Source organism: Mercenaria mercenaria, chromosome 5 (assembly GCF_021730395.1).
Source record: "Mercenaria mercenaria strain notata chromosome 5, MADL_Memer_1, whole genome shotgun sequence".
Taxonomy (NCBI): Eukaryota; Metazoa; Mollusca; class Bivalvia; order Venerida; family Veneridae; genus Mercenaria; species Mercenaria mercenaria.
This window is the reverse complement of record NC_069365.1, coordinates 88,190,870-88,214,796: the sequence shown is the minus strand read 5'-3', so window position 1 is coordinate 88,214,796 and position 23,927 is coordinate 88,190,870. Positions and strand designations below refer to the sequence as shown.

General features: G+C 33.2%; 1 protein-coding gene across 1 annotated transcript; it reads right to left on the bottom strand.

The window, feature by feature from the left end:
• Positions 1-50: 50 nt before the first annotated feature.
• LOC128557204 (uncharacterized) lies at positions 51-13,079 on the bottom strand. The gene is made up of 10 exons (XM_053544244.1): positions 12,737-13,079; positions 12,104-12,252; positions 11,658-11,736; positions 10,371-10,549; positions 9,414-9,612; positions 6,668-6,769; positions 6,405-6,440; positions 5,908-6,039; positions 5,409-5,495; positions 51-4,357 (listed from the first exon to the last, which is right to left on the bottom strand). The coding sequence occupies exons 1-10, from the start codon at positions 13,037-13,039 to the stop codon at positions 4,088-4,090; spliced, it is 1,536 nt and encodes a 511-aa protein (XP_053400219.1). The 5' UTR covers positions 13,040-13,079; the 3' UTR covers positions 51-4,087.
• Positions 13,080-23,927: the final 10,848 nt, after the last annotated feature.

The window sequence follows — 23,927 nt, the reverse complement described above, 5'->3', positions numbered from 1 at the left end:
CTTATTTAAAGAAGGCAAATCTTACGTTGAGTGTCAAGTATATAGGAACAGAACAGAACAGATAATTTATTCAGACTTGTACATGTGTACATCGTCAAATATACATTGAACATAATAAAACATGAATAAATAAAATCACAATGATCGAAGTTATACAGGATGTTCACATTTAACAGATACAGAGGATGAATTATTCTGTAATAATTGTTGATAAAGATAATCTATGTGACAATGCAGTTCTAAGATATAGACATAGATTAATTAACATATTTCTATTTTCTGTCTTTAACATCTCAATAAACTTATACATACTGGGTCTTATGTAATAACATCGTTTTATATATTTTTTTCTTATATCAGTGTAACATGGACATATTAAAATAAAATGATACTCGTCCTCAACGTCATGGAGATTACAGTATGTACAGTATCGTTCACCTCTAACAGTTCTATTTACACCATATCTGCCAGTTTGAACATGTAGCGAATGAGATGATACTCTAATTTTAGTAAGATATATTCTTAGATTACTTGGCAGTATATCAAGGTAACTATCGTATATAAATGAATCTTTTACATGGTTGTATAAATTCAATACAGCACTGTTCTCTTTATCATTATGCCAGTTTTGTATAAAACAGTCTATAACTCTTTTCTTAAATAAAGGTACAAAAACTTTATCGTTTACAGATTCGGGATATTCCCACACATAATTAAAACCGTAGTTACAAAGTAAACTTTTAATATTTGACAGCCAATTTTTCTTTCCAAGACTACAATCAGCAAATGCAATGTTATAAACTTCTTTTAAAATAACATTATCAGTCGCTAACAATTTAAACCAGTATTTAACGATTTTTACATATCTTGATATATACAAAGGGTAACGTGCAAGTTCCCCGTATACAGCAGTATTACATGTATTTTGTTTAACATTAAGTATCTTTTTACAAAATTTGAGATGGACTCTTTCTATTTCTTTTGACTTACTATTACCCCATATTTCAGCAGCATAGCTTAATATTGATCCAACAAATGAATCAAAAAGCTGACATAAGATTTTTGGCTTAAGTTGATATCTATTGCAATTAAGTAATAACACATTGAGAGCTTTTGTCGCCTTTCCAATAAGTTGTTCTTGATTTAAGGTAAAACTTCCAGTATAATTAAAAACAGTTCCAAGGTAATTAAAATCATTTACAACTTCAAGATATTTACCATCATATACAAATTGTTCATTTTGCTTCAAACCGCCTCTTTTTCTAAAAACAACAACTTTGGTTTTATCTATATTTACATCTAAACTCCACTTCTTACAATATTGTTCTAAAAGTGTTAAGCTTTTATTAATTTCTGCAGGCGATTTCCCCAAAATTACCATATCATCGGCAAATAACAGAAGTATAAGTACTATGTCATTTATAGTCAGACCACAATTAATGTCTTGTTGCAAGAACAGCTCAAAATCATCTATGAAAAGAGAAAATAAGATAGGAGAAATTACCTCCCCTTGACGTAGGCCAACGGCATATTCAAAGAAATCAGAATAGCTATTACATAGCTTTACGCATGATTTAACTTTGTTGTACATATCTTTAACAATACGTAATAATTTGCCTCTAATACCAAACTTAAATAACTTTAGCCACAGTGCATTTCTATATATACAATCAAATGCCTTTTTAAAATCGACAAAAACACAATACAAACGTTTATTATTATTAATGTAATTCTGCACCATAGTCATTAACACAAATAATGCATCTATCGTAGACTTTCCCTTTCTAAAACCATACTGGGCATCTGATAAGACAGAATTTTCTTCACAATAATTGACAATTCTTTTATTTAAAATAGACGTAAATAATTTTGACAAACAACTAACTAATGTTATACCTCTATAATTGTTTACATCATTTTTATCTCCCTTTTTATGCAAAGGAACTAAAACACCTTCAGTCCATTTCTCTGGAAAATAACCACTATTCAGTACACAATTAAATATATCACAAATGTGCGAAGATAAAATATCGATACATTCAATAAAATATTCATTCAATAAACAATCATTCCCCGGTGCTTTATTGGGTTTTAAAGTTTTAACTGCTTCTAAAATTTCTTCAACAGTAATAGCTCTATCTAAAACAATATCTGCATTGTCAAAATTATTAAAATCATTATTACCCGAAAAATCTTCAGATTCAGTATTGGTACAGGTATAGGTATTGAATTTCATTTAGCAAGAAGAAACGTTATCTCTTCATTTTATAAATTCATACGGCACAATACAAATATTAAAACTGGCCAAAAAATAAATCGGTAGGTAATCAATTTAGTAATTGTCACAGTTCTATAGAAAAGTTTTGCGGTAAAAAAAAACGTCCGATTCAGATTGAGGCACAGTGTTTTTATAATGTCTAGTCCTTTGGGATCATTGATCAATGTTCATTTATAATATAGTTTTTCACTTTTCTGAATCTGTGATGATGGGATTCATTTAGAGATAGTACCTAAAATTTTAGATTATGAAAATCAATTTTAAAAAAAAATAATACTGGTTGCTGATATGTAACATTTAAGACTGAATACGAGGGGCTCGTACAATATTTAAGTCTTGATTTGGTCATTTTGAAGCATTTTATTTAAGATTTTCTTAAACTTCTTATTTTATTTCCATGTAGCTGCTCTTGCAGACAGTCTTACCTATTAAGTTATTGATAAATATTTAATCCCCAATTATACCTGGATTATTGAGAGAAGAACTTATCTCAATGTAAAAAAGATGTCAAATACATGATTATTGTGTGACATCAGAAAATGTTTTAAGTCAAATAAAATAAATTTAGTTATAAAGTTATTTGTACCACATCACACATTATATATAAAAACAAGAAAAGCTCTTCAGCATTTATCATGAAAATTGACATTACAATGAAATGAATTATCACTAAGTTTTTAACAATACATTTACTTCATTATGCCTATTAACTTGTGTCACGCAGGTGTACAGATAAAAGCAGGATAGGATTAATTTTTGTGTCATTTATTGATCTAGTACTACGTCTAATTCATTTATACCAAGTCTATTACTTTTTGTTGCATTCTATTCTTCCAAATGATCTACTGATATATTTATCTATAGATAACTATATAAAATTTCTCTACTATAATTATGCCGATGCCTAAAAATACAATTCAAGCTTTGAGTACCCAAAATCGTCGGAGTATATAGATTTTTCTTTCTCCATCTGTCAGTCCTTTCGTTCTCCCGATCTTCCGCCTAGACGTAGCGAATATATGACATACAGTAAGACAAAACCACATGAAGCTATGTATCTGGTGTGTTATAACTTACCTTGAATTAAATCATTTAGAACAGGTTCATTGGTCTTGACTTGACTTGACTTGACTTTGTAAGTGATGTGTTCTTCATCTGTCGAAATGTATTAAACACCCTCATGCCTACTAGCATTTTTCTAACAAGATTAAAAACTACCACAAATATTCAATAATAAAATAACCTTGAGTGAAACCATACAGTGTATGTATGAATGTGTAAATGACTGACATTTACATCACATAAAAAGTTTGACAATAACACAAAGAACCATGGGGAGTTTTAACCGGAAAATGGTGAGTGCCGAAACTTACTCTTTATCTCATGTTCGTGATGTCAAATGAAACTCACTGAACAATTTAACATAACATTGATGTTAGCTCCTAGAAACTGATAATAACAGAATGATAAATTTTTGAAGCGAGCCACAACAAATAAAATACGCAGAATATTGTGATTACATTTCTTGCATTTGTTTGCAAAATGCGGATGTACCAAAGCAAAATGAATAAATGTAACATACCAAAATCAGATTGTTCACATTTTAATGTTCCTAATACGCTGGTTAATGCCTTTACACATTAAGATATCCGATCTACCGACACTCAGAAATAATTAGTAATACCCTCCTTAATACGACATTTAGTTACTCGTCAAATAAACACACATGCATTAAAGAAACAATTATAGCATAAGTTCATTTTTTTCGTAGTCAACGTATAAATGTTCTTTCAGCTTCTCTAAAGCTAATTAAGTTTTTTTTGCTTGTGCAACGCCTTTTCCGACGACTGGGCCTCCTTGATGCAGCAGGAGGGCTGGCCAAACCACATAGTCAATTACACTTCCACTTTTTGTGTACTCCTTGTACGCTTCCTTTTTTAATTGTTCACCTGTTCTGCACTCTGCTAAGGTCATCGGTGGTGATTGCACCACCATCATCCATCCAAGAAGTATGCATTTCCGGATGAACGGTTTTAGGGCATGAACATGTTTGTCGTTCCAGCTTGCTGACATGTATGCCTTAAAGTATATAGTTGTGATTTGTTAACTCATCTAACAGCAGACTAAACTTGTTGCAAGGTGGAAACAAAATGAAACCATTTATAAAACTAGCATTTTGTCTACAAATAATATCGCAAATCTGAAGTACAACTATCCTCTATCAACTTACAGCTTCACCTCTCTGCGCTATGCATTTTCCCGTTCTCTAAACATCCTTACGAACAAACTGCACGTCTCTTTCAAATACTAAATTTTATTGTGTTACAATGTAATATTTAAAGTGATTTGTGGCATCCTCGACACATCTCAATTTGTATTTAAGACTTAGCCTTACATTTTAAGAAAAAAAGTTCAAACGACACCAAATCATTCAAAGAAAAGGTGGTTTTTACACGAAAATTGAACAGCATATAAAACATGTATATTACTCTATTCAACAACAACAAATGTCAGTTTACTTATATAAACGCTGAGTTCCGGAAAAGGGCTGCATAAGGGGGCCACACTTTCGGACTGTTCAGCACATTTCTTAACTATCACTATTTTCAAAGAACTGTCACATATTTCCGTTTCGATGCATTTGCAAAATTGCCATAGTGTTGATATATCACGTAACTAAGAAAAACGTAGAGGAGGGTGGTGGGAGTGGGGGCAACTTTTTGAGAATATTTTAAGTATACATCGTACCGTACGGGATAGTACGGCAGATCTTGTAATGGTTAGGTAGATTGTTGGTAAAGATGTTGTTCGTTTATTAAAAAAATGTGTTTTGTTACTTCTATACAAATCTGGTATAATAATAATAATAATAAATATTCTAGCTACAGACTAGATTACAGTGTCATTAATTTTGCAATAACTTCTTATTTATATATTACCCATGTTACGAGGACTGAAAAGAAATTATTCGATAAGAATTTGAAAAACTAAAACTAGAGCAGTTTGCACCGCTCTTATGAAAGATAGATAAAGTCAAGATCACAATCACCGGAAGCATAATAAGAATAGAAGTTTAATTGAAAATTGCATGAGACTGTTGTTAGATGTTTGGTGTTATAATTTAACAAACCTTTTCTACAACTGGAACCATAGATTCAGCAACTTCTTTCCTGAATTTCTTCAGCTGGTCAACGACTTTAACTTCAGATATGTCAGTCTATGAATAGTGAATACATGTACATATTGCATGCCTTTGTATTATCTTTAATATCATTTATATGAGATAGTGAATATGTGTTCATTTCTGAGTAAATCAAATTACCTTTCGCCAAGACGTGTAACACATATGATAAACAATTAGCTTGTTTATCCACGGTTTTAATATAATTTTGTATATTGAGTTTCGATAGTTTTGAAATGTTCAATTGTGTAATTATAAGATAAGGTTCACTCTTATACTCGAATCTGTAAACATACGTAAGAGATATAATATGTTTTTATATTTTCCAAGAAATGTTTGGACATTTGGACAGTACAGGAAAAAGATATTATTTATATATATATAATAGTTGCCTCGTCTCCCATCCTTTGCAATATACTTCCTTTTTGTTTCATAAAAATATGGGTACCTTTACTGTAGTTTTGTTATATATTTGTCCTTGATATCCTTCGGTCTTTGGCTTCCATTTGTCCTGTAAAGCTATAGTTCCAAGATCATCAGTAAAAGAAGCCCGACGGACTAATTTACCCCATTGCTCGGACTGAAAAAGATCTCAAACATGATAAAATAGAGAAAAGAACACCTTATACCATATATGCTGCAAGGTGACTTTGGGACGACCGCAGTATCCTTGCATTACACGCTATAAGTGCTTAACCTAGACAACAAAACAACTATTCTTGTTTTACAAACAATTACTGTCCTTAAAATATTTTGAAAACAAAATAAAAGCATATTGCTTCATTAAATAGATATTAGATCAATTAATATTAGATAATTTTACGAAATCGTTTGAAGACTCATTAAAAGGTGTACTGCTTTAGCTCAAGATAGTGTTTAAAGATTTTCAGACATGTCAGCTGAACTTTGTAACTTTCAGTAATAAATAAGAAATGATTTACTTACAAGGTTCCTTGGCATTGTTAAATGTCTCATGTCTTTCTGTAATTACAAAAAAAAATTAGCTAAGTTCCAGTAAGGTTGATAAATATACCATTCTAAATTCACAATGAAGCACCTGAATATATATGATACATAAAGATACAAAAATAATAAAAATGATCGCAGTAAATCTTATATCTATTTCTTCGTATAAGTTTCAGATAAATGTTTTTGTATGTTGTCTGTAATTGTCTGACATTAATAACTTGTACTATAAAAAACGTTACCTTTAGCTCATTTGCTTTGTATTCTTCAAATAAAATATTAACGGCTTCCTCTGTTTTCTTTAGAAGTGATTCCGCCTTTCTGCTACAAAACTGGAAAACATTCTGAAATAAACGGATACAAATAACAATCTAAATAATGGACATGAATTGTTTTACAAAACATGCAAGGACTAGTCTAATATCTAAAGGTAAAATCTGATTTAGTAAAGGAATAAATGGATTGATTTTGGTTCGGAAATATGAGTTTCTCTTTCATAGACCTACATTTTAAACAGACGTTCTGTGTCTTTAGTAATAAAAATGTATTATGTCCATATTTCGTAACTGAAATTAGATGTGTGTTACACAGGTGCCCCTATTTCTTCTCCCTATACATGGTTTTATCACTCTAGCCGGGATATTTTTAAGTTTTTTGCAACATAAACTTTTAAGCAATTTATGTTATTTTTCAAGTAGTCGAGAACCATAACTCTAGTCTGGCTATTTGAAATATTGAACAGGACTTCAAATGCTATATACAGTCTTCTAACGTTTTATGACTCTAACTCAAATACTTTTTGAAATACATGCGACATAAAGTAGCATGCCCTTTATGCATATTTGTGACTCAATCAAGGACCATAACGCTGGTCTGTCCGACAGAATCCCAAACACAACCCAAGGTGCACAGCTTCGCATGCTGAATGATATTCCTATATTTAATAATCCTAGGTCATATACTTTTCAGATACATACGATGCAAACTTTTAGGCCTTTTTATGCATACTTCCGACTAAGTCAAGGGCCATAACGCTAGCCTGGCTGGCTGTGTAATATTCAAATTAAAACTCCAGGTACACAACTTTACATGCTGAATAATAATCCTCTGAGGTCTGATGACTCTGAGTAAAATACGTTTTGAAATATACACGAAACAAATTCAGACAGACGGACGGACAAGGGCAACTCGAAGTGCCTACCAAAAATTAGGGGAGTGTGGGATGTAAACATGATTTAAACAGGGAGAAACATGTCTGTGTGTATAAACGTTATTGCGTGTTATACCCCAGTCACACATACGTCGCGGATAGCTACGTCCAGCCACGGATAGAAACGTAGTAATCCGTATCGATCCGTGCCTAAGCCGTACCTTATACCCCAGTCACACATACGGCGCGGATAGCTACGTCTAGCCACGGATAGAAACGTAGTAATCCGTATCGATCCGTACCTGAGCCGTACCTTAAAGTAGTAACCCGTATCAATCCGTACCAGTCCGTACGGCGCAGGTACGGATCGATACGTATTACTACGTTTCTATCCGTAGCTAAACGTAGATATCTGCGCCGTATGTGTGACTGTGGTATTAAAGTTGTAATCCGTATCAATCCATACCAACACTTAGTCAAAACGTATTCAAAACTTATCCCAAACTTGCAACTTTCTCCAACTTTTGAACATGCACAAACGTTTGAGATATCCGTAGCCATTTGAGCGTGACCTTAGTCGAACTTGGTCGAAACTTGTTCCTCCGTAGTTGAACGTACTAAAACGTAGTTATCCGTACTGGTACGTACATTGTCGTATTGATCATTAGCTGAATGTAGTAATCCGAGGCTACCCGTACTTAAGCGTAGTTCAACGTAGTTCACCGCAGACCCGTCCACGTGATGGGCGAGGCGCAGTAAAACGTAGTTCAACATAGTACCTATTCGCGTCCTGTATTTTTTGATATCCGTTTCTCACCATACTTCCCGTACTAAGACCTACTGCTCCGTACTTATCCGTGTCCGTCCCCACCACAGACCAATCCCATCAGCACCGTACCTCAACGCACGGACATATCCGTATGTGTGACTGTAGCTTTAGGTTTAAAATTGTACACGTTTAATAAATGTTTACTTGGCCACAGTATGACTTTGTACAACATTTTAAAAATCGGCAGTTTATTTAGCAAATGACTGTTACTAACTGGCATCTAATTGTGAATGTCGCTCCTCATACACAACGAGGTTTCTATATTTAGTATATTTAGCCAAGCTAACTACATTTGATGAGCATCCACTATATTCATGGTAGTTCTGCATATTGGGATCAAATATTAGTCTACTATGTAGAATTAGATTAAACCTTGATTTTCAAAACTTCAGACTATAGTAAGAAAGTTAGGCAAATTAAAACTTTAGGATCGCGTGCTTGATATTTTGCTACATTTAATTGAAAAAACTTGGACCTTGCACATATTTTCATAATGAGAGTCTATGGAAAATTACAGTGGTAGAATGATTTCTACAATGTATATTTTAATGAATTATTAACTAAGATATGTTCTATAATATGGTGAATTAAATTGTATATGTCCTTGTGCTTATTTGCCCGTGTTTAAAGAAATCAACGCATTTAAAGTCGATTTTGAGACATTATTTGAAATTCAACGTGATCATGTTTTGTCCATAGAAAGATAGTAACATTGCCGTTTTAATAAATTTACTCTCAGGTTGCCGTTAATTTATAAAATGAATTTCGTTTCCATATGCCGAGTCTAGGCATTTTCTATATTATCCAGATGAATAACGTTATGCCATTTCGTCCGATTTAACAAACGTACAGACCTACCATAAAGTCAGTATCTATTGATAATATATCTAGTGGTGAACATTTGATATTTTTAAGATAAAATCGTATCCAAACACGCTATGGTATGGCATGAAATATTTTGGTCTTAAATTTATAAAGCACATCTGTTTGTGTTAACTGTGAGACACACCATTAATGTCAAACGAAGAGTCTCAATCACATCTTCTTCTTGATATCCTGAGTCTCTTAACGCTTCAAAGGCATCTGTCCATTCGTTGTCGTATATTTCGCTATACATCTCCCCGATCTTTGTTGGTCTATTGGGATCACTGAGATCTGCTATTGCTGGATTATCTCGAATAAGTCTATCTCCTGCCATTTTACTGAGCCTTGTGGATATAAGAAATAAATGGATAAAGAAAGATTTTGTGTCATTCCGTAGCAATTGATGAGCAATGAAATATAACAATACTGCTAGTGTTTAATATCCATGATTGCCCGTTCCTCAGTCTCTTATATAGTATAGTGTTTATTACAAATATGTTTAGTAACGCTGTATAACCTACTCTGTACTTAACGACATTTGAACTTAACCCTGGTAATAACAGGTATTTCGCCATATTGTGATATATTTGATTTTATATATTTTCTGCTTTCATTTTCTTGAAAAGAATATGTATTTGCACTTTGTAGTCAACTGTTGTTTTATTTATATCGTGTTTGGTGACCTTAGATTTCCCACTTTTTTCTATTCTGCTATTCAAATACAGAGACTGAATTAATGTTGTAAAGTTTTGGGTTTTAAATAAATATGTGTTTAAAGTAATAAGTTAAATTGTCGTTTTAAATTTGATGTCTTTAAGCCAGGCCAAATATTCAACAGGAAAATAATTACATGTTCAAGGAATGTGTCTACCTAAAACCTATCCGTCCCCATACATCCTTTAAAACGAGGTGTATATGATAAGTGGGTGCGTTGATCTCCTTGTTGTTTTTAATGATTGATTTTAGTCTTGGATAATTAAATTTTGGCTAAATAGTGTCCAACACTTTTGCGGTTTTGTTCTTATGTACAGATGTATGTTAAGGATATATATTCAATTCAAATAATAAAATAAGTGGTGAAACTTGATATCAAAACCTTTACCTCATCTGTAAAGCATTTTTCTCCGTCTTTACTTCTCCCAGTTGCTGCTTTAGATGATCAATATACAATACGGCCTTTGCTCTGGCTGCTCTTTCTTCTTCCAGATCTCTTGCAGAGACACTCAGCTTTTGTTGCAACTCTCTTATGTTATCTTGCTGATAAATGTCACTGCAACTTTGCTGTGTTCACCCAAAAAAAAATTAAAAAATAAAATAAGTTGTTTATAAATGCCTACATTTTCCTTTTCAAAGATTTTCCTTAACTTACACGAGAAATATTACTAGCAACTAAGTAACACAGGCTTGAACTGTACAGTGTATATCATTACATTCAATATTTCTGTAGAATCCTTTTCATGATCATGATGAACACATTCAAAGGTGCTTTCCATCCATGTATATATACATACAAACGCAACCTCTAATGAGCGGCGCGAAATTCAGCAGTTACAAGTGCAGATACAAAGCGATCTAACCGGAAAGACATAGCAATACTTCAGACCCCAGAACAGAATGGAAAATGTTGTACATTGTTAAAACAGACATGTTTATATAGTTACTAAGCTTAACTGTTAGTCAATAGACAGCATAATTATTTGTGGTGCACTGTTTAGAACACATGTACGAGCAGTGTCCTCTTTCATGGAAAGATTCAGTACTGGCAGAAGATACTCAAGAACATCTCAGATATTTCAACTTTCTCTATGGATCGGGCTTCAATTCAGTGACCTTTGCATAGACGATTGACCGTGTCACCTTTCAAACTATCGGCCCAACCAGAATTCAGAATGACAGCCCTCATTTTTCACAATTGAAACGAGGCTTAGCCATGTCGCTGGTAATGGTAAGAGCCTATAAGAGCAAAACATTATTAAAGCCATCTGGACTAAAAATCTTACAAATTTAAGCTTTGCCACACTGTTATAGAAAGTAGACAATTACTGATGTTGTTAAGAATTAATGTTTAAAAGAAAACTGAATTGACTGTTGTAGACAGCAAAAAATATATAATTAAAAGCTTAATATCGAGCATATGCATTCACAAGCATCGAAGAAGGTTGTGCTACATTGGTAGATCAAATCATGTTCAACATCGCTTTCTTTAATAAATTCTAAAAGAAGATTCCATTATACATATCACTGACAATTGACCACGTGAACAATATAATTACCTTATCCCAATTTAAGATTTTCAATGGTCCCTTATCAGAAATACAAATGTATATCATTTAGTTACCCTAGTGTGTTAAAAATTGTACAACTATTTAATAGTCTTTACAGTATTTACCAGTGTGCCTTTGTTTTCTTTGCGTCTTGTTATAGTTTCATTAAACCCACTACTCGCTGGCCTGTCATGATTGCTTGATCTATAATTAAAATTATTTCAACTGTTATATACAGATTAGATATTTACATAACCAGACCAGTTCAGAGTGAGTTTCCGTGGTCACAATAAGCGCCGAACCCTCTTATTGTCTGGGAAAAATATTTGATTTGATCTTACGTGAATATTCGTCTCTACACTCACTCCATAAATGCTTTGTCACTACATACACCTCCTCTAGAAAAGGAAATCTGTATTTTGAAAATCTGTATAAGTACATTTATATATATATATATATATATATATATATATATATATATATATATATATATATATATATATATATATATATATATATATATATATTGTTAATAACACAGAGTAAACTCTAAGGTTTTTATTTTACTAACTTTGTATTCTGTTGTCTCATGGAGGAGGTAAGAAGTCCGTCAATGTATTTCTTTTCTACTTCCAAACGACTGTTTTCTTCTTGCAAATCCATTACTTTTTGTCTAAGTCGTTGTACCTCTTTATCGATGACTGATCTTTTCGCAGGGTCCTGTTGATTTAGCTAAAGTTAGCAATATGCTCGAGACAATTGCAAAATATTTTATATATAAATTTTCCTTAAGTGCAAAGTTTGTCTACTCGATGTGACAACATGTCGTTGTTGTTTGCAAATACACAAGAAAATAAATTAAGTTTGTCGATACAAACGATATATTAATTTAAATCAAGTATTATCATTTGGTGTATTACTAGCCTGGAGACCTGTCGATCTAAAATTCCAGTATCTTACTTGAAATTTGTGCAAATGCGTTTTTCTAAGACTTTCAGCATATTTTAAACTTTATTTTAAACTGTTGCACTATGACATTTGCTGGAGTACCAGAACAGATTATTTGATTTAGCTTTCAAAATTCTGTTATTAGCTTCCTGATATGTTGTACGACGAGTTTACTATCATCGAAATGTTAACAATTTCGATAAATGTTTAACCTGTTTCAGATATTTGTACCTGTTTAAGATATTATGTACGTTACCATGTCGATATTGAATTTTCGTAACAAACTTTCCTTCTCAGCCATTACTTCACAGATGTAACTCCTTCCACCATCATCAAACATTTTCTCTTTCTTCATGTTTCGAATAATATCAACGATTGACATAAGTTCTTTATTCAAATAGTCTAACAATTTAGGAGTAGATAGGGAAGAAACTTGGTGTGGTTGTTGTACTTGTTGTTTCCCCTGCTGGTGTGGATAATGATGTTGCGGCTGTTGCTGTGGACGCTGATTGTGCAGAAGTTCATAGTAGTCATGTTCGGATGATGGAAAAGCACCCATATTACCAAATAAATCTAAAACTAACAATGTATATTTTTTGCGTGAAAATAGCACATGTAATTTATAATATGATATTTAAAACACTCAGAGATTAATTCTTTTAAAGCAATTCTAACACGAGAGATCTGCTTCTTAAGCTTTAAAAGATACTATAAAAAGTTTAAGGTTTACAGTTTGGTATGTATATAGGAGACAAACGCATATGCATCTGTTTTGAAATGTATTCAGGTTTTCTTTTTGATGATTTTCTGGGTTATCAATTTTTACCCTGCTAAACACGCTGTATAAGTCTTTACAGGCACCTGTAAATATCACAAAGGTGCCCGCAAAATATGCCATTTTTGTAACTCTAATTTAAAGAAAATTACACCAGGCTTTACCTGCAATATGAATGTAGCAGCCTTATGTTTCCTCAACAAATCAAACAGTGTGAATAGAATAAGCAAAATTGACCCCCCCCCCACCCCCACCCAATTAAAATAATAATAATGATAATAAAAGCAACTCATTTTTGATATATTGTTCTGACTGTACATACAGAGAAAATAAGTCACGGTCAGGGCGACCATGCTTTTTCTAGGATCATCATAACACCCTTGTTCGAAGAATAAAATATCTTGAGCGCCCGACATATCATTTCTATTGCACGCCATCGTTTTTTCGATCGTACGTTATCTTGAAATCTTATCTCGAACGCTTGACAAACTATTTTGCGTGGACGATGATTTATTATTATACTAGATTTATTATTATTATACCAGATCGACATAGCGCCTTTTTCATGATAAACACGTTCAAAGGCGCTTTGCATATATAGCAAACGCAGCCAGACAGTGCGCGAAATTCATCCTCTACTAGTACAGAAACAGAGCGATCTGACCAGAGGGACAGAGTTAGATAAAGCCCCCAGAACAGATAGAGAGGAATCCTTTTTAGACACAGACTTGTCCGGCTAACTTAGCCTACGTTTTTGCGAAAAGACAGCCTGGTTCTTTAATTAGCCCGGTGTATAGCACAGATACACGCGAAGCCGTCTTTCCTGGGAAGAACCAGTACACGCCTCTAAGTTAGGTGGGAGACACTCAAGAGCATCTCTGAAATTTCCAGTTCCTGAACCGGGCTTCGAAGCCCGGACCTCTAAATTGACAGTCAAGTATGTTACCACTAGACCACCGGCTCTACTATCTTATCTCAAGCACATGACTTATATCAACCGCACGGTATTTTATTTCCAGCGCATAATATATTATGTCGAGCACTCGGAATCTCATTTCTATCACGCGAAAATTCAATTCTAAAGCACGACATATTTTATCGAACGCACAAAATCATATTTCGATCGCAAGATATTTTGTTTAGAGCGCATGCATTTTCTTTCGCGGTCACGGTAATTCATTTCGAGCGCATGGCATATCATGTCGAACACACTACATCTTATTTCAATTGCATGTCATTTTGTTTCGATCGACACATATCATATTCATAATTTATACGACATATCATATTCATAGTTTAATCTCAAAAGTGATAAGTGTGTATCCTAAACAAACAACCGTAAGACGAAGATAAAGGAAACAGAAATAGTTTTCGGATAGGAATAACGATGACGAAGCTATATTCACATAACTAGACTATATTTACAATTGTAAATACACCGTTACAAACTTGAATAGATTTTGTACATTTCTTGGATATGTAGTTTCAAATCATAAGTTGAATTTTCAATATTTCTTTGTTTTCGTTTTGAATAATCTTTTACCATCCCCAGCTTTTATTATATTTGACTGGCTTATCATAGTAGGTTGTCCCCCTTGAAAATTATCCGATAATCAATATTGGTTTCCCTATTGATATTACCTTGAGCAATAGATTATATAGAAAATTTATTTTTAATGATTAATTTTAAATATGTCTTTTGGTTTGTGAATATTTTACCAGATATGACAGTAAACTTCAATTTCTTCTCTTCAATTTAATGTGAAAATATTTATTCCAACTGAACATCTTCTTGCTTCCAATTTTGTTTTAAAAGTATCACCGTCACTTATGTTGAACATATAGTAAAAAACAGTAAACTTTTCAATTTCTTTTACTTTATTTTCCAAAGCATGACAATTTATTATCACATATGCAGGTATTCTTGACTTTATAAACAATACAATAATATAATTTTAAGTGTAATAGGGTAAAGGCTTCTTGCTTCCATTTTACTTCAAAGTGTATCAAGAAATAAAAATCTTGTGGATTTCTTAGACGTTGCGTACGTTGTTGGCGAACATCGGGAATTTGTAAGTTTCTTACATTTCAATGTTTCGTGAAATTCGTTTTAGAAATACGATTGTTTATATGCTTATATCACAAGAAAGGCAAAACAATCGTCCTGTTATTAAATGTGATCGCATCTGCGTTAAATAATTAGAAAAAAATTTAATTCGACATAGTATAATAGAAAAGAACACAAAAACGTCATGTAAGATGTAACAAAATTTACCAATGCGCATTACATAACGGCTTAGTTAATTCATAAAATTATTTTTTTCCGTCAAATAAGAAGACTCGGTGACGTGACGTGACGTCAACTATATTTGACGTCATTTCAATGATTTACTTTTCAATACTTTCTGTAACAAATCGGAAGCAAAAGACAGTTCCAACGGAAAACGTAAGATTTTATGTCTTTCCTCGACCGGATTTATTAAAACTTCTGTAGTTTCTTTAACTATCGTATGCTTTCTATAATATTTATTTTGACAAAAAGTACATAAATTCTACTTTTGAATTAGTAAGTTGTTGTCCTGTTTTAACTTGGATAATGGCGTTTAATATATGTATACTTTAATTTAGCCGTGATGTCACACGTGTCAAAAAAATGCGAAAAATAAAATTACGAAATTGTTACGTGCCGAAATATGTGCAGATTTACTAATTTGCGTCTACAGTCTGAAAGTACATACAATTGTCTGCTAATTGATATGCATAAGTCTAACGTTGAATATAAATTAAATTTATCACATGAAAATTGCAAAATCCAGCCGAAATGTAACAACCGTGAAATTAATGTAATGTCGACGTTATGTTTGAAAACTAAATAACGTATACGCATAAAAATTGTATCCGAACATTGCAATATAATTCACTGTCTGATAAATAATTTGATTGAATAAGCATCATTCGACATCTATATCAAATATTTCTTTTTAATATCGGAACGATATGATTTATGAAAACTGTAGCTCAAACACCCCAAGTAATCCCTGTAACGTCAAAGCGGTTAAAAACGACGATAACGTCAGTTACGCTAATGTGCGCCAACAATGAGCGTAACGTCTTAAAGTTCTGATGTAACTTAAAATGTGTTTATTCACGAACTGCATATACCAACAACTGACGTACGATTCAATATAGTCTTTTGAAATAATAACGTTCATAATTGTCTCATTAGTAAAATAAACCAGAAAAAAAATGAAAAGAACAGAATAGAACAGAGCTTTGATTTTTCACCAAACTGTTTATGAGAACAATACGAATCAACATAAATTACATAATTTCCGACAGAAAGCTAAATATCTTTGGAATACTGAAACATTCGACGACAGGAGAAAAACTACTTCAAAGAATAATTTTCTAATGAAATAGTGAAATTTTGGTTATTAACGCGCAGAGAGTTGTGTAATATGAAGTTAGGCGCCCATTGAAAGCTGGTGAGAGGGGGAGAGAATGTGTACATTTATTTAAACAAAAGACACAGCACGTTTTCAACGATGTGCAATGAAAGAGCGGAATTAACAGACGCGCAATATCATGTCTATTTTAGAAATGAAATCCAAGCTTGAAAAAAAAAAATGGCATGCTTTCCATGAGTTTGCACGGTAGGATTATCTCTTTAGTACGACCTACAATTTTTGTCACGGTTTTGTTCGTGGAAAGCATGAAAAGCAGCCACCTTTACAGCTAAAGACTTTAGTTTACACGATAAATTTGATTTCATGATTGAATTGTAAAGTATGTACAAACACATATCTGAATGGCATATTTGATTTATGTATAATCAAGTAACTTCGACACTATAAATAAGTAGACAGGATGAATCAGAGCTAGTTGTTTAAAAAAATGAGTTAGGATCTCTATGATACACATACACCAATGCTGATCAGAAAAAATCAGAAACTTGATTCATAATTCAATAGATTCTTTCTTTCTTTGATTTCTATGGAAAACCTTGGATCAAGACCAGTTAATAAAACATGTGTGTGCGTGTTTTAGTAACATGTATGTTTTTTTAAGTTTGTTAAATTGCTCGGGTTTTTCTTTGCCATTGCCTGTCAAATACAGTATTGCTTAGTTTATTACCTTATTTTATCATGTTTTAAAGAGTAAACTTCTAGGCATGAAAGTTAACCAAAAGTACCGTTATATGGACAGGAATAATCAGTCAAAATGGGAATACATGTATCGTCACACAAGTTTCCTTTTTCTCGAGGAAAACTATTGTGTATACATGTGTTTGTGGGAAAGCTCGTTCATGTAATAATTTTCGGATTTCAATGTTTGGCGGGATTCAAAGTTTCAAAAGAAAAGAAATTTATTTAATTGTTTTCATTTTCTGTTACATGACAACACGAATTTCGCAATATCATAAGCTGACATAATGGTTTTTACAGAAATGTTTTATATCTTTACATGAATAATACTTCTATATGAATCTATAAAACAACATGATTTATATCAAAAATTGGCTACATGTTTTTTTGCTTTCTATGGAGTAACATGCGAGCTTAATTTCCGTGTATTACCTAAAGCAAAATATTAGATCAATGCAAAATCCATGACAAAGAATTATTGACTTAGCTAGGTCATGAATGACACGACTTTAGCTAATGTAAGGGAGGCAATTCAATTTGAAGGGAATTACTTTAACACAGTCAATAATTAAGGGAGATAATTCTTGCAAATTCTCGTTAAAAGCTGACCATATCTGTTATTTCGTACCGTACAACACAGTGAGGCGACACCCTTTACTTTGTAACATAAAATCCTTATAAATATTTCACATGAACGGGACGTATTTACAAAAACATTAAAAAACAAAATTAATCATTCATTTCTACTTTATATCTAACCCTATGAAATGGGGTGTTCAGTTTCTGAAAGAAGCTTCTTACAAAATATATGAAATGTATACCGTATCATAATATGTTACTTAACTTTTGAGGTATTGAAAGCGAAAGTGTGCATTTATACGAAATGTACCTTGAGTGTCTCTAAATTACTGTAACCATTGTAGAAAATAAAACCCCGAATCAATACCTATGCACATATATCGAAAAGTATTTTTGTTTAATTTTGTAACGTAAAATTACTTACCGAGTTTGGCTATTAAGAATTTGCTTCCTGCTACAGTAAAGATAAAATATGAGCAAATGAAGTGAGACGATGACTCAACATGTTTACATTGATAAAGATAACGCTATACCTGCGCAAATGTGAGGAGCGTCCATTACCAGTTGCAAATCATCAAATCGTTTTGTATGACAAGAAGATTTTTGTTGTGTTTTCCCCTTTATTTTTATATTCTTTGATGATATATACCTTCCATGTATGTCTTCATTTAACATATTTTCATTATTTACGTCATATTTAACTTAAATGTTTATCTATAAGCTTTTAACAAATATTATATTTGTTTGATGATAAGCTTTTTTTTTCATCTGCCATAACGGGATTGAAAATAGCTCACAGAAAAGATGATAAACGCTCAAATGAACCTAAATATTTTTTATGCGAAACAGAAAAGAAAATCAACTGCCGTCGCTGCCTTTTGAACCAACGCGACAAAAGATCTGTTGATCATCTGTTGAATCAGTGTGCTTTACCTCTGAACTAATTTGTTATTGGTACTAAAACAAGAAATCTTTGGATTTTGACTTGCAAAAATGTTGAATTCTATATGATTCGTGCATACAATTACAGCGAAAAAACACGCCAAAATTATTGGCGAAGGTTAATGAGTGGCTGGTTAATATATGTATTTCGTTTTGATAATACGGGTGATCAATAATATTTCATACATATCCGTGCATCAGTTTTGCATATACACATTTTACTTATGATATGGGTCATTACACACAGTCTGTATAAAACATGTATATATTCACTCATAGGTGTAATAGATATTCAATATTTTCAAAACAGAGGTTTTACAGAAAGTCATTTTATGCCCCAGGCATCTACTGATGCGGGAGGCATATAGTGATTGTCCTGTCCGTCCGTTCGTTCGACCGTGCGTTCGTCCAGACGTCCGTCCGTCCGTACGAGGTTAACCAAATAGGACCGTTTCGTCTAGCATCAATACCCTTTACTGAAATGACATGATACTAATGCAGATGTAACCTGTGACCATTCCTCATCTTCAAACATCACCTGACCTCAGTTTGACCTTGAACTTGACCTCGTTTTGGACTTAGGTTGCTTTGTATCGACAAGGATGCCACCGGGGACATCAAGCGTTTATTGAACGCAGCTTCTTGTTCCTTCATTTTTGACATTTCTTATAAGCTAAAAGGAGTCCCCATAGACTCCTCTTTAATAGGAAATATGATCTAGAAGTATACAAATACAGTGTACAGTACAACCCGACCTATTACATACTATGTGAGACATGTTTATAAACAACACTGAAACTTGATTCCATGCCAACAATTATGAAAATTTCAGACTCTTTGATGCGATTCAAGAACAAGATTAGCTTTTTATAATATCTAGTCAGCGAGCGTTTGTTATGCTTACGTTCAACGTAATCGAGACTGAACGATCTGTGGCTATGACCAAGTTTAAAATCATGAAAATGACACATATAGATAGCAAAAAAAGTAAATAATCCCTTAGGCCAAGTTAATAAAAATAATACCATTTATACCTGATTGTGACAGGAAACTTGGTTTTAGTAAGAAGACTTTCTACATAAATTATCTTTCTTTTTGTCACAGTTCTATCCTGCTTTCAAATATAACTGATAATGACTTGTTCCATGTTGAAACAAATAGAATACCGCGGCATACCGTCGAAAGCAACTTACAATTATCTTTTAGAAAAGGTATCTTTAGGTAAGTTGGTTCTTAGCTTGCCAATAATTTATTGCACAGAAAGCAAAGGAATAATATCATTGGTAATAAAAACCTTCGGTTTTTAAATAAAAAATCCTATCGTTATACCGCCCTATCAGGAATCTACGGTGGCACAGAGGTGACATCAGTGTTTGTATATTAATACGTGCGCACGTAATAACTAATACGTGCACACGTACCAGTACAAAAACATCATCGCACATACTATAAAAAATATCTTCGTACGTATACAGTAATACGTGCGCACGTAATAACTAATACGTACGCAGGTACTAGTACAAAAAACATCATCGCACATACTAGTACGTGCGCACGTACTAGTTAAAAGATCATCTTCGTACGTATGAAGTAATACATGCGCACGTAAAAGGTTTTACGTGTGCACGTATTAGTTTATAAAAACATCTACGCACGCATAAAATAATACGTGCGCACGTAAAATCTTTGCCTCTGGTGACAAGGACCCGTGAGGCATATAGTGTTTAAATTGTCCATCCGTCAAGTATATCCGCCCGTCCGTTACATTTGTTTCGGAATTAACTCATTCTACAATTCTAAAATTTTCATCCAATTGAAATAAAACTAAGTTTACCTCATGAACATGAAGTAGACATGAGCATATGATCGGGACTTTCATCCAATTATTTTTCCTGAGTTATGGTCTTTTTGACTTTGAAATGATACAAGTTCATTAGACAATTGCATACTCTATTCCCTCTACAGTTTCTATCCAACTGGAATGAAACTTGGCATACGTCTTCAATATGAGGCGGGCATGCGCATATTATCGATACGGCCGAGCAAAAATGAACACCAGGCCAACAAGTAAAGTAAGTGAAATACTCTTATTTAAGTAAAATAGTTTTATATGGACTGTTCTTAAATAACTTATACGAAGAGCTATTCAAATTAAGTTAAAAGTTAGGCTATCAACGCAAATTTTACATGTTACATAAATAATTAATGTAATTTGCAAAACTGATGCCTAGCGTTTCCTCAAGAGGTACGGTTTACTTTTATCAATTAAAAGGTTCCCAAAGACAATGCATTTTAGGTCTCTGATTCGTAAAAGAAGTTATAACTTACATACCGGAAACGTGTTATTGGTTTGATACTATATGTAAAATACTGTTGAAAACGGCGTTAAACCCAGCTGTTTGTCATTGTAGGAGTGGGGTAACACAGGAAGCAGCAGACAAGTAAGCGAATAGAGTCATTGTATAGATTTGTTTACGGTCAGATGAAAAGCTCGAACTAGGCCACCATGGCGTTTGGTCCTGGATATTTCATTTAATGGAATGACCTCGTTTTAGACTAACCAGTTAAAAAAAATATGTAGTTTATAAAGTTAGTAACAATAAATGAAATGTATTTATCTGTTTTATTTGGTATAAGTTATACTGACACAATTTTATATCATTTGGCGACTTTCAAGCGTTTGATGGTGGCAAAAGACCCTATGTTCCCATCCGGTCATTATTTTAGGCTGAGTGAGGTACTTTTGTGGAACCACTGACCTTCCGAAAGCAAGCTGAATGTCTTTTTCATATGAAAGAATTTGACAATCCTAGCGATGTTTTAGACCTACAATGGTGATGAGCAAGTGGTGTGTAACGGTCAAGGAATTTCAAAAAATGACTTAACGCTTAGCCTTACCTTTTGAGAGAAAAAAATCAAACAACACCAAATCATAGAAAGAAAGAGTTGTTTCACATGAAAATTGAACAGCATGTAAAACATGTATATAACTCTACGAAACAAGTGCCAATATACTTATATAAACATTGAATTCCGGAAAAGGACTGCCTAAAGGGGTCCCACTTCCGGATAGTCAAACGCCTTGAAAAACTCACCATTTTTAAAGAACTGTTACATAATTATGTTCGTTTTGATGCATTTGTAATAGCGTACGAGTGTTGAAATTTCACATAACTAGGTGGAACACAGTTTTCGGCAATTTTTTATTTTTATTTCTTTACAAATGGCATTCCTTTTCAAATGGGGACAACTTTTTCAGAACATTTTAAGTGTCCGTCGTACGGGACAGTACGGCAGAACATGTAATGGTCAGGTAAAATATTGGTAAAGATGTTGTTCGTTTATCAAATATTTCTGTGTTTTAACGATATACTCATAAACCTTAACTGTTCACGATACTGTTCTCCCGCTCTTCACTTGATGAGGTGTATTTTCTTGTTGGATTTAAAGTTATACAGACACAACTGTAGGTCATATTTTCGAATTTCCAATTTTTGATGGTGACGAATGACCGGAGGTGTCCTTCCATGCATTATTTCAGGTTGTCCCCTCACCTGTATGGGTTCAACACATCGCTCAGGATATACAATTCTTCATGCAAGGAAGCCATCCAGCCGGCTTACGGAAGATCGTTGGTTCTGTACAGTGCCGTTCCGTGCATGGAATAATGCTTTGAGGAGCACCTGGGTCTTATTCTACCGTACAAAGCTGGATAAATCGCCGTATGATCTACAACTGTGCCAGTATGAATATTACACATCACAAAAACAAAACTATTTTATCGATTTGTTTATTAAACGAGATCATGTTGAAACTAGTATACTGTTTGATGTTCAGTTCTTTTACAGTTGGTCGTGATCGAGGGTTTTCAGCATAGTCAACCGCTTAAAACCTTCCCCTTCACTCTGACTGCTTAAGGGTTGATTTAATGTTGTCTTCGCTTTTCTAACTAACGCATGACACTTATTTTTTTTAAAGAGAGTGTTATGTTAAAGTAAAGTTATTCAGGTGCTATAAAATAGATACAATTACACTAAAATAAAACTGTACTAGCATTATTGACCAGAATGATTATTTTATCAATGCAAAAAGGACAAATGTTTTCTTAGTAATTTTTATTGATCGGTTATAATTTCATAATAAACTTCCATAACTGAATTCTTGTTAAACGTTTCCTTTGTTCCGCGAATGCAATTATCGTCCTTGTTTACTTTAATTTCTCCCTAAGAATATTAAAGGTAACTAACTTTAACCACAAGCTTATTCGTTTAAACTAATTATTTAGTTAAGCTAGGTAAAACAGTGATCGTCAACTATTTGAAGAATACCATACCATTTTATCAAAAATTATAATTTCTCTATATAATTGTATCTGGTGCAATGTAAATATAAGAATTCGGTATTTGACCAACCGAATTAACACAAATGAACATGAGGCTATGCATCTAGTGTGTTTTAACTTTACTTTGGATTAAATCATTCAGAGCAGGTTTACTGCCCTTGAATTGACTTGGAATTACACTCTGTGTATCAATGTGCACCGCCGTATGTATACATCTGCGGGTGTCTCTAAATTATAATTTGGTACTTATAACATGTGCAGATATTGAGTTCTGCTCAACCCGGGGCAAGAGGGCGTGGACGGTAACATGCATTTCCACTACCGTCCATGAACAGGCTAAATTAAACCAAGCCTGCAACATTTTCATTTATATCGTGTTATGCACCTGACGAAATGTATGAATCACAACTTATAAGATCTAGCACTTTCCAAACAAGAAAAAAAAACAAAGACAAAGATAAAATAGAAATGCAACCTCCCATAGTCAAACCCTACACTGTGTAGTGATTGACATTATCACCAAATAAAACAGTTAGACAACAAGAAACCATCCGGTAAATGACGTGCGTCAAAACTTACTCTCAATCACTAATTCGTGATGTCCAAGAATACACATTAAACAATGTAACATAATATTGACATTACTGTCTAGAAGTCGACAGTT

Coding starts and splice junctions, on each gene's coding strand:
- LOC128557204 (XM_053544244.1), bottom strand. CDS start 13,039: ATGGGTGCTTTTCCATCATCCGAACATGACTACTATGAACTTCTGCAC. Junction 6,770..9,413: donor CTCTTCGTTTGACATTAATG/GTGTGTCTCACA, acceptor CGTTTATTTCAG/AATGTTTTCCAGTTTTGTAG. Junction 6,441..6,667: donor ACAAAGCAAATGAGCTAAAG/GTAACGTTTTTT, acceptor TTGTAATTACAG/AAAGACATGAGACATTTAAC.